This window comes from Aythya marila (genome assembly GCF_965140915.1).
Source record: "Aythya marila genome assembly, chromosome: 5".
Taxonomy (NCBI): Eukaryota; Metazoa; Chordata; class Aves; order Anseriformes; family Anatidae; genus Aythya; species Aythya marila.
The window spans coordinates 1850479-1863131 of NC_139046.1; the positions used below are offsets into that span (position 1 = coordinate 1850479).

The following is a 12653-nucleotide window of genomic DNA, read 5'->3' on the forward strand; positions in this document are numbered from 1 at the left end:
CAAGGCACCTGGTTCTCCCCCAGGTAAGCTCGCTGGCACTGCGTAGAGCACCCAGACAGAGGCACTCAGTTTAGAGGAATGAGGAAAAGGCTCTGAGGAAGAATTAAACTTCGAATGTTCAGGGACTGAACCGCCAGGCACGAAGTACACGCTGGTCTTCCAGCAGTGTCCCCCTGAAGGGCAGCGCCTCTGGAGCCAAACTCTGGAGTCGAGCAGAGAAGGCACCCGTGTGGGTTTGGAGTCACACCGCGCCTCCTCGAAGGCACCAGGAGGTGTCTGCACTTTTGGATCAAACATATCCCATTACTGGGAAAGAACTCGGATGGGTAGCAAAACTACCACGATATCCAACCACTAACACTTCTGGCTGCTATGGGAGAAAACACCAGGAGCTCTCCACTCCCAGGTTTTACTCCCAGATGCAGAACACATCATGCACGATATCCAAAGGAACAGGAAAGATTTCCCCCTCTGCTCCAGAAAAATCACATTCAAGTGTTTCTCTAGGAGTTACCTTTCCACAGCCTGGCTACCCGAACGTGCTGCTGCTTCAGCCACAGATCTGCGCACTCCACCAGATTCCCTGGGTTACCAAATTCTCTCTTTGTTCGACAAACAGATTTTTTCTCCACTTTCCAGTGAGCAAGACCTCACAGAAGCAGACCCTATTCCAAAACCACCTGCCTCATTTTTGACAATGAAACCAGTATGCTCAACAGCCATGGAGAAATAGCTACTTCTGCAGCTTCCCAAGGTGATTTGTCCATCCTTGCAGCCAATTTCCTACCTTTGTTTGAGAGCCCTTTAGAAAAAGGGAAACAAAAGCTGAGGGTGGACAGCCAGAAGCCAAAGGCTGCAGAGCCATCTGGGGGGAAGACCCAGGGAAAGGAGAGGAGAAGGAGGCGATCCGTTTAGAGGAGAAACATTCATATTTCAGTAAGCCGGAAAATTTTGCTCTTCTCATTCTGACGATGGGAGATTCGTGCTCTGTGTTCTTCAGAAACTTTCTGTAGGGGATTTTTGGCAGCTTTTAAGCTTCCACAAGGGTCAGTATGAAGCTGGTACGGTAAAAATCACCAGCCTGGATATCATTTCCAACTCTGCGTGATTCTCTGATAGTCTCATTTCAGTGATTGCTGGTGCTTTAGCAGCCGTAAGCTCAATATTCTCATCTAAGAGAGAGAGACTGAAATTTATACTTCACTTGCCCTGATGCTGCATTTATCTTGATTTAAAGTGACCTCTTTCCTCCACCAGTTCCAGGCCCTTTTTAGAAACCTGCAAACATATTTCTTGTCAAGAGACAGCAGCCTCCTGGAACCAGCAGAATCTGCAAGATATAAATGCTCAAATTGTTCAGAATAAAACCACCAAGGAGCTTAATTTCTTCATCAGCTTGCAAACCACATGTCTTTTAATCCAGCTTCGTGGAGACGATAGGTTGAATGGCTTTAAAACACATTTCTTCCTGTGGCATAGTCACCAAATATTCAGTGGGGCTACGTGCTGTTTGCAGCATAGGGCTGATTTACCACATCAACTTGGTGTCATTCAAGAAAAGATTACATTTTAATAATTACTAGCTACAGTAAACGATGAAGCAAATAGAAAAAAATAATGAACAATAAGCCCTCAGGTCTGGATGTGAATTCGTGGGAACAAAAAGAGAACAGCCCGACATTTGGCAAACGTTTATGTAGACACAGGAAAGAAGAAGAGTCGTATTTTTCTCAAAACAAAGACCCAGCCCCAAGACCCAAGTGAATAACCACTTTAACAACCCACCAGCAGAAAGCGCTGATGTCGGAGGTTTGGCAGAATTGTGTGTGGATGCAGGTGGTCCTCCTGGTGCCAAGGCTCGCAGCAAGGGAGGCTCCATTCCAGGGGAAAGCCAGCTCGAGACAAAACAAAGAGCAGCTCCATTTAAAGTTGAAAGCCTGCTCAGAAGGATGGCCTGCCACGAAGCTGGGAAGGCTTCTGGACTCCCAGAGAGGGAACAATTGTTGTCTTCATGAGGATGAGCACTCAGTGCAGCCCCACAGGGACGGCCGCGTGCCCCCTGCAGGCACTGCCACAGCATCGAGCCCAGGGGCTCACAGCCTGGGTGCACAGGGGCAGTGAGGGTGCTGTGCCTTTCTCACCACCACCAAATGCTTCTGCACTCCTTGGTGTGGTGGGTAGAGGCTGCACAGCTCCCATGTTACAAGGGCAACTCCAGCCACCCTTTTCTGTGGGACACTCCTCTTCACAGGCACCAGCAGGATCAACGACTCCACTGAGTTTTTCCTGTGAGATCGCCTCTAGGCAAGAGCTTCAGGTCCAAAACATACTTTGGGGAAAGTATCTTCTTCAGTGGTTTGTTTTCTCTCCCGGCTTGCATTTTAGGAAGGCAAACCCTTCCCCATTAATGCCGCAGTCAGCAGAAATGGCTGGGTCTCAGCACCTCTGACCCTCCCTCCTTGCACTTCACCGCCTCTGCCTGCTCCCTCTCCAAGGTTTTCCAGCCATCATCAAGAAAGGCTTTCCTCCCACAGCTCAGACTTTGTAAGATTTACCACTGAGGCAACACAAAGATCTCAACAAATGGAGTTTAGCGGCAAGCAGAGGCAACTTTTGAAACTCCCGCTGCCCACGGGATGTCGGTGAGCGTGGTGCTGGTGCTGCTGCCGCCTTCTCCCAGCTCCATCTGGCACAGTCCTCACCTGCCAAGCAGCCAGGCAGCTCCGTCAGCAGGCACACAACTGGGGCACTTCACAGGAACACCTTCGTTATTTAAAATGCATGACATCGTAATTACTTAGTGCCGTGAGTGTAGCCTCCTCTACTGTTTCAGAGCAGGATCCGACCTTCACCTTATTAGCGTGCGCAAAGAAAGAATTAACGTTTTCTGCTTCCCTGTCCATTAAAATGTAAAGAGCAGCATTTCAGAAAACAAACAAATGAAAAAAAAAAAAAAAAGGAAAACATGTGATGTTCTCTTTGATCAGCTGGAAGCGAAACATGAAAGGCTCCTTTGAGGCAAAGTGGATACTACATTTTCTGTTTTAATTGGTAGGGATTCTTATTAGCTAACTGCTGATGTGGCCAAAGAAAGCAATTTGTGGGGAGGGGGTTCCTTACCCTGAACAGCTGCTTTCCCATTGCCTTCTGCATATCATTATTACAATAATTGCACTCTTGTTAGGGAAATTGATGATGATTTCATGCACTGCTCCTCAGTTCACGGAAAGACTTTACAAATGTTCAGCAAACACCTGACAAAACCCAGCCTGACTCACGACTAAATTAGCCTGCATTTTATGCTGAAAACCCCTTCCTAAACGTTTGACTCAATAAACCTCACATTTAGCTGTGAAAGGCATGCATTTCTATCATTCTTCAGCACTAAAAGAAACGTGATTAACGTTTCCAGGCCGTTTTTTGCCGTTGATGCTACGAACGGTTAATTTGGTGTTTTCTTCCTGAAGTGCTGCACCTGAGTCCACACCTCCGTGGAGCACCGCACACAGATCGGTGCTCACCATAGCATTCCCCCGCTCTGACAGGAGAAACAAACATTTAGGACAGCAATTGCAGCATCCCCACAGTGGGAATACATCGGAGGGCAAGCCAGCAGGAGCCCCGTGGCGTTTCACCAGGCTGCTCGGGACAGAGGTGCTCGTGCATCCGAGTGCATCGCTACGGAGCGCCCGGCACGCTGACAGTGCTGCTCTGCGTGAAGGGGGCAGTGAACCTCTGCACAGATGCTGGGGATAATGGAAAAGGTTTCTTTTTCCAGCAGTAGCAGGTTTTGAAATCAAATCTATACAAGGACCGACTTATAATCTGCAAGGAAAATATTTGGTCTTTGGAAGGGGGGAATAAACACGAAGTTTGGCTTATTCCTACCCCTTGCTTGAGAGGGGAAAAAAAAATAGTATCTCCCACCCCAAAATATCACAGTTCTGCTGTCTTGCCTATTGTTTCTTTCAGCAACAGGTTTGCTCATTGAAACCCCACTGTACCACACAGCGCTGGATGATTAAAATCAATCGATTTCTTCGCCTGCAGTCTGAACATGCAACACAAACCCCGTCACCCCCCCACCATGGAAAACGGCTGTGACAGTGCGAGTGCGAGACAGGCCAGCCCTGCACGGCAGCCAGTCCTGATGTGCCTTGACCCCAGGGGACTCACACACCGCATGTGGTCTGAGAACGTCCCCTGGTAGCCACCACCATTCTTCCTGGAGGCCGGGTGCTGCAGAAGGAGCCTCAGTGCTCACAAATACACCTTGGCACAGCTCCATGGATGGATGCAGGCAGAGGGAGGGCGAGCAGGGCCAGGAGGGCTGGTGGTGTGTGAGACAGCCTCACCTGGGGCACCTCTCATGCTGAGACCCAGGTGCAGACGTAGGTGACCCAATAGGGCAGGAGCCTGTGGGGTGCCTCCCGCCCCCCAGGAGCAGCTGCTGCCTCCAGCTGCCCCCAGAACCCCAGCACAGGCAGGGGAACAGACACGGGACTTCTCTCCATGTGGCACATTGTGCATCTTGGAACATGATGGGGTAACATAAGCTGAGGTTTGACAGCACATGGATCTGAGAGATGCAGAAAAGATCACTAAGTACTAAAAAAAAAAAAAAAAAAAAAAGACAACAACAACAAAAACCACCACTGCTACTACCACCACCACCACCAAAAACTAATGGGAATGAATTTCTTTCAACAAACAAAGTGATTATCACTTAGCCTTTAGTGGGCGGTGAGAAATGCAAACTCCCAGGCAGCCCCTGCTCCTTCAGAAGATGCCACGGGGTGCTGGTCAGGGTGAGCCTCAGCCACATCCCTCCACATATATTTGCTCAACAGTAGGGTAGCAGTATGGGAAAGCCCCACCGGTGTAAATAAAATGTCAGCTGGCTAAACCAGCAAACTTTCTACTTGCATCACAGGGGTAGCAGCCTCAGCACAGCCTCAGGTGTCTCTGCAGAGCTGACAGGCGAGCACTGCGCAGGATGGGGCCAGGGGGATCAGCTACGGCTCCTCGCCTTGCAGCACACAGGAACAGCCCCATAAAGCCCACTGACATGCAGCCCCATCACTCACAGCCCACTTCCCAAACAGGAAGGGAATTGCAGAATTCTGTTTAAATAATAATAATAATAATAAAAATATATTAAAAAACACTTGTCTGGGTACTACCCTGAAAGCAGTAATTGATGACAAAATAGCTGCATTTGCCCACCCACCATTAGCCTCACCTGAGCGTGGCTGCTGGCATTTTAAAAACTTAATCAAGAAAAATTAGTTTCTATGGCAACTAATGGTGCGTTTAATAGATGAAGTAATGAGCACTGTGTATAAGAATGCTGTGGGTTGTGACTAGCAGCAAAGCACCAAACGCCGGGCAGTCACGGCGCAGACAACCAGTGGGCATGCACCGAGTGCTGGGGTGCTCAGAGCTGTCGGGGTGACAGGAGCCAGGTGACATTTTGGGGAATCACTGTGCACAAGTGTCTGTAATTCCCTCCCTCTGCAGTGCTGACTGCATCCCCCTATTATTCTCTCCAGTGGTCTTGTTGATACTGATGAGACCCAAAGCAATGTAACCAAATTACAGAACTGTTTCCCCTGGTGCCTCCAGCACTGTGCACCTCTCCCAGTCTCCACCTGCCTGTAACTACCTGTATGGAGGATGCTGCAGGTAGGAAACCAGCGCAAACTGAAGGCAGATTTTCACAAGGTCTTCCAAAAAGGTCCTCAGAAACCTTCGTGTGGGTTCTGTGTGCTCACTGGGCAGGCACAGCAGGCACGACGTGTGGGTTACAGCCCCCAGGGCAGTGGCACTGCCCCCCAGCACAGGGCACATCACTGCCAGAGGCACACACAAGCTGCCAGCCTGCTACAGAACAACATCAGTGGGTTGGAAAGGTAAAAGCAACGCCTGGAAAGACAAAAGGAGTAAACATGCACTCCAGTAAAGCCTACAGGAGCACTGACACAAAGGGGAGAAATAGGGGTGCTCCTCCCAGCCCCTGGATGACTTGGATGGTCATCGGCCACCACATCCACAGCCTTCTGAGACTCTTCTTCCCTCTTCTTTTATCCAGGGGGACCTGCAACACAGTGGGAAGGAAAACCAGACGGGCCTGAAGTCCTCTACAGCCAGGCAGAGGGCTGGGTCCTGCTGAACCTCTCCCAAGCTCAGCTTATTGAGAAAATCCACCCAATAGTGCTGGCATCTTCTCCAGCCCATCACCAGGTCTGGCACTTGCAGTCCTGTTATCTGGCTGAGGCCTTAGGGGACCCAGAGCAGGAAAGTTCACATATTTTCCTCTTCTAACCATTCGGCACTTGGCTTTTAATCTGCCTCTCAGCAGTCGTGGAGACCTACTGTGAGCTCAGGATCGGGAAAGAAGGTGAATACAGCTAATTGGCTCCAGTAACAAGAAAAAAATGTCTTTTGTTAAGTGTGTGGTGGAAAAGAGCAAAGCAGGTGATGGCAATTAATCAGTCCAAATGATCTGGTAAAAGTGATGGCGTTGAGACAGTACGAGCAGTGGTACTGCACACGGTGCACATGTATGCAGGGATGGTCCTGAAGGAACCTCAGACAAGACCCCTCCACCAGGAGTAACCTCAAGGACCCAGTGGGTATCCAGGATGGACATAAGCTTTCCTCCATGAACCAATCATCTCACCTCAAGCACCCTTACCCCTTCACTTGCTTTCTCTTCTCCTGTCCCCATACCAGCTAGTTTTTGCTTTGTAGGGCCCATGAACATGTACAAGACCAAGCCCAGATGGCACGGGCACAGCTGCTGGGCAGACGCCCCCAGCAATGGGGAGCCAAGTCCATGACAGTTGAGCTTTCAAGCACCTTTGCATAACTTTGGTCTTCCTCCCAGCCTCCTCTTCCAGCACCAGGTTATCCAGCTCAACTTCTCCACTTACTGTGTTTGTGTTGCCACGTCTCCTCCAGCAGCGATCCTGTGCAGCCTCACTGCCTCTGCTGCTTGTAGGAACCAGCTGAAAGCAACTGAGAGCATCTTGCTTCAGGACACTTCCCTCCTCAGCCCAGATTTTCCCTGAGAAGCATCTGTTTTTTTTCTCCCCTTTGCTGACAGTGATGAGAAGCATCCTGTGATCCAAGGGGGTGTGGAGTAGCTCCGTGCTCCCACCCTGGGCCCAAGAGGCAAGGCTGGGCTAAGGAGCCTGCTGGTGCACTGAGGTTTGCTTCAGGCTCCTTTATAACAACTTTTTTAATCCTTATTTACTATTCACATGAGGGTTTAATAGTCATTCACAGCAATAGCCAGACAGGAGTAGAAAACTGGTGGGGGATTTTACAAATGCCTGGCCCAGAGTTGCTTACTAACAGCACTTAAAATAAATGAGTTTCTGGGTTTGCCAATAATAAGTGAAAAAGTTTGAGAAACACATGCAAGTTGAAGAGCATTCCTAAAATAGACACATTATTACCTGTTTTATTATCTCATTTCCTAGGGTCTGATGAAATAAAAATATAACTTATTTTGAAAATAATTTCTACCCAATTTGCAAAGCAAATATGACAACCTTCTGTGCAAAAGTCAGTTAAAAAGAAAGCAACTGAGTACTGGAAATGCTGGCAACCACCTTACAATGTGGATGGAAGGGAGACCAGGGATCATACTGCCAAATACTGCCCCTCAAAGCCCATCTCATATTGAAGGCTGCCTGAACACGATAATCAAACAATATCTTGTCAAGCTTCCCACACCGATTCTGCTGAAAGAAAAGAGCACTGCTTCAGAATAAATGTTTCACCATCCCTCCCAGCCAGCCGCTGCCTCTCGGTCACAAAGGAGACTCTGCAGAGCTCCCCTGAAGATCCAGGCCCATAAAGCAGGATGTATTCAACAAGCAGTATAACAAAATACCTTACGCTGGCTGTATTTAAAATACCCGGGAGTAATTATTGACAGGTAAGAGGAGTTTTATGGCAGCTGGAAACAGCGAGCTCCAGCCTGCTGATTTTACATCCATCCCCATCTCCTGCCTGAACTCGATCGGTGCGTTTCCCCAGTAGCCCCATTGACAAAAGCAACACAAACACTGGGGAGATTCATCACGGCCTTGTTTAAGAGCCGGCAGATTTTATGGGAAAGGAGTCCAAGGGAATCCAAGGGGCTACAGCTCCCATAAAGGTGCGTGCCAAAGTTTAAACACAGCACTGCACAGAAACAATAGAGCCTCAGCCTTTTTTGTTGTTGTTGTTACTTTCTGGAGCACTAAAATTGAATGGAAATTTAATAGGAAGGTGATAAAAAGGCTAATGTTCAGACGCAGCCCTGCCAAGCCTCCTGTATTTTGCTGCGGAATCACCCATCTGAGACTACCAAAACTATCCCCCTGCTCTCAGGCAATTAATCTGAAAAAAAATATTGCAAGTCTTAGAGAGGTCTAACACGAAAGTTAGCGCAAGAGAGCTGGCCGAGGTGCTGGATGACAAAGAAAATCTATAAACAGGTAAAATGAAGAGAAATCAATTTTCTATCCTGAATCCCAGATGAGAAAATAGAGATTTTATGAAAAAGCAGCCATGTGGTTGCTTTCTTGATAAGAAGCTTTGGGTGTATAACTTTTTTTTTTTTTTTTTTTTTTTTTTTTTTATGCAGCATCATCATAAGCTTTGTTAGTGCTTAAGCCAGCACCTTTCATGGCTGGTCCAAAGCATTTACTGCCAGATAAGGGCCCTGCTCACTTTGAAGCCACCTGTGGCCTGCAGGGTGGATGGAGAGGGGCCGTCGGTGTCTGCCGCTCCGCGAGGTGCCACACTACAGCTGCCGGGGAACCTTGCTGGGGGAGATGCTCTGGGAAAAAAACATTCTCCAAGGAAGCACACTTAGAATATCAATTTACCTTCATTCTGGTCTTTTCTGCCTGTGCATAAGTGTGCTGTTTATCTCCATGGAAAAGCCCCTGTTTCGCATCTAAAAAAGAAGTTAAGTGGGCCCGGATAAGAGAAGTTTGGGCAGGCTGAGGGAATCCAACAAAGCTCAAAGGCACTGGAAGCCAAATGTTTCAGAGGGGGCTGCAGCAGCCCATCAGCCTGGGCAGATTCCATCCTCCCCACGCCGAGCAGCACCTCGCTCCCCAACCATAACCACCCCCTCAAGGCAGAGGGTTGTTAAGGAAGTGAGGTGCTGCAAAAATGTTCTGTATAAAACTTTTGTTTTGTAAGGAAGTGCCTGGTCCCACTTCTGCAAGAACTGTTATTGGCTGTGGTGATGGAGATCTTCCTCTTTAATTTTAAATCTTCTTGTTAACTTGGAAATGGCTATGGAGCACGTGGCAGAGGATCAGCACATCCCTCCTGCCTGGAGCAACATCACTTGTCTCTGGAGGATTCCCCTTCCCCAACTCCCCCCCAGCTAACAGCACTTCCCAGCTGCTGGGGCTCAATGTCCCCGTCCTTTGGGTTGCAACAGAGATGTTTAATTTGCTAGTGCACATAGAAAACCCTTGCAAGGTGTTCAAATCTCATACAAATATGTTCACCATGAAACTTGGTTATCCTAGTCAATACCAGTGAACCCTCAGATCTCAGGAGCTTGCTCAGAAGCAGAGCACAATGAGAAGGCACAGCAGAAAAGGGAGCAGAGAGCAGGCTTGGCTCATGGAAAAGACTGAAGGAAAAGATGGAAACACAAAAAAGTTTAGCAGGAGTGAATTAAACATTATATTTGCACAGGGTCCTCACATAAAATAACCCCACAAGGTTCCACAAAAGGGCAAAGGGGGTGGTGGTGATGGGGGGACACCAGGCAGCTGTGCCACAGGCTGACCAGACTCTCTAGCTTTGAAATTGATGCTTTAAAACAGAGCAAGCCCTGGGAAAAGGTGGTTGCTTTCTGTTTAACCTCCATTTTCTGCAGGACCACAGTGTCGTGGTTCAGATGATGGCCATGATGCAGGTGCACGGCAAGGTCCCCCCAGCTCCAGCCCTTTGCTCTGGTGCACACCATCTACCTTCAGTTTGCTGGGTTTTTAGCACATTCCCAGATATTAATAAAACTAAAAAAAAGCTATAACCTTTTCTAACTGCTGATGCTTCTTCTGCAGCCCCCCAACACCCAACCCACAACCCGGACGAGCCCTGCTCCAGCCTAGCACCGAGCTGCGGGTGAGGTAGGTTCCGGGACAGGCAGGGACCGGCAGCGGGGGCTCACCTGTGGCCGAGGATGGCCCGTGACCAGGCAGGTCAGCTCCAGCGTCTCGCCCTCGCGGATGGTGTAGACCCGCTCCGAGTAGCGCTCCTCCTCGATGTTGCACGCCAGGCCCGAGTGCACGATGCGCACGGTGGGGGGGGCTGCAAGACCCAGAGAGAGAAAGCAGGTGAGCACCGCCAGCCCCTGGGACCAGGCTGGAGCCCAGCACCCTCACCATGAAGCAGAGGCTTGGCCAGGACCTCCATGTGGGAGCTGAGCACCCTCAGCACAGAGGAGGAGGAGGCTGCCAGGGTTTTATTAACACCCTGCGATCCCCTGGGCGAAGCCTGCACGAGCTCATTTGCACTTGGGCTATTTTTGTTTCGGTTTCCAAAAGAGCTCTCCGTTATTGTTCTTTTTATTATAGATCTTTCTAAATGTATTACCACGCTCATTATGCAAATGAGATGCCTTAATTAAACCATTAACGTTAAGCAGGAGAAGCGGTGGGGCTGGTGCTGCTGCTTTTCTAAGTCAACCCTGAAATCCGGAGGCTGTCAGAGGGATCAGGGCCTGGAGTTTAAGTTTAGCAGAACCCTTACTTTAATTTTCTTGTAAACTTGGGCCAAACTACAGCAAGTTATGATGGTTTACAAGTTGTACACGTACGAATACAGCAATGCTGTTCCTAACACCACGTGTACAAACTACAGCTCAGTTTTAGCATTTTTCCCAAGGATATCTCCTGGTTGTACGATAATCTTTATTTCTGAAACATGAAACCCCCAATTTTAATATTTTTCAGAGTGTGGATCAATAGAAGAAAGCTGAGTTCCTGTTACAGCCCTGCTGCCAAATGAAATGACAAATTCTAAGCAGCAGAAGAGAGAAATTATAATTCTGCAAAGTTTTGAAGGCCCGGCATTTCACTCTCTCCTCGCCTGTGTGCTGCTCCTGCTTGGTAAAGGTGGACAAACGCTGGTGCCCTAACCAAACCCTGGAGTCACCCACGGAAAGCCAGAGAGCAGAGCAAGCACCAACCCAGAACGATGATGCCACAAGCCATCAGTGGCAGGGCTTCTCCCCAGTGCCCATACACCAGCTGCATGCTCCTGCCATGAAAACCAACTGTGTGCTTTTCCACCCACGTTCCTGGCCCTGTTCAACCCCTTGGCAGACCGACCACATACACATCTCCACCACTGTGCCCCTTGCAACCCCCACCACTGGGTACAAACTCCGCATGTGGTCCCTGACACCCACGGCAGGCACATATGGGACCCCGGGGATGCATCGCTCTGGCATCCCACCAAACCCCCGTTGGCATAATCCCACCTAGGCTTGATGCAAGACTGCTGATAACTCCAATCTCTGACCCTTGCTCTCCAGAAGCTGAGGAAAACGAGACTCGGGCCAAGGATGCTGAACAACACAGTGTCAGGTCAACTCCAGAACATTTCAGGCCATTATGACTAAGCCTGATATTCGCAGCTACCTCACATTGCTCCCGTCCATCTCAGTCTACCTCAGTTAGATCATTTTTCGGTAGCTTGGCCTAGGCTAACCTTTTCGGCATTTCCGTAACCTGTCCTCCCTGCAGAGCACAGGCACAAGCAGAAGAGTTTTTGCAGGCAATGGACGGGTGCTTCCCACTCCGCGGCTGTGCTCCCCAGTCCATGGGCACATGGCGACAGCTCCAGAAGGCTGCAGACCAGCACAGACCCAGCCTGGGGGGACCGCAGAGCTCAGCCAGCATGGGAGCAGAAAGCTTCCCCCTGCTCCTGGTCACCCACCAGACGTTAGAGCCTCCCTCTGCTCAGTCCCATGTGCCATTCTCTGACCTTAAAATACTTTTCTGAGTCTAAATTTATTTTCCTAGATAGAGCAGCAGCACTGATGCCCAGCAGTTGGCAGTTTTCCCTGTGCCAGGAGAGCTGCTCCCACTCCACGTGCCTCGAGCAGTTGTAACGAGGGATTGTGCTTCAGAGCCTACTGCAGAGCCAGCACCAGCTGCATCCCATGCCCCGGGACGTGGAACATCCTCCTCGTCCTGCAACACACAGCCATGGCACAACACAGCCGTGGTCCACACCGGGGGCTTTTACTATCTCCCACAACAAAAATCGTAAAATACTGAAACGTGGAAGCAGAGCCATGAGCAGAAAGGTAAAACAAGGTTCAGCACAGATCATGAGACTTGTGATAAAATTAGAAGAGTCAGCAACATTATGCCAACATCCTGCTGCCTTTTAAATTCATATTACATTAATATTACATTTTAATTCATATTATATTTATATTACTTCAAATTACATTTGGAGCATCCTTCGTTTTAGTGTCTGTGCCACTGCTCCATATCCATTAGGATATCCATATGCATTGGGAAGGCAATATAGACCCCCCAAAAATATCCCCCTGGGTATGACTATAGCAAAAGGATACCTTTCTTTAAGAAGAGATCAAATGAATAAAGGAAAAA

The 12653-nt window shown here is 49.0% G+C and overlaps 1 protein-coding gene across 1 annotated transcript in view; it reads right to left on the reverse strand.

Moving 5' to 3' along the window:
• MDGA2 (MAM domain containing glycosylphosphatidylinositol anchor 2) overlaps positions 1-12653 on the reverse strand; it is a 327024-nt gene that overhangs the window by 213271 nt on the left and 101100 nt on the right. The window contains exon 2 of the mRNA XM_082761709.1: positions 10196-10335. Coding sequence (XP_082617835.1) covers positions 10196-10335 — 140 coding nt within the window. The remainder of the gene's footprint in view (positions 1-10195; positions 10336-12653) is intronic.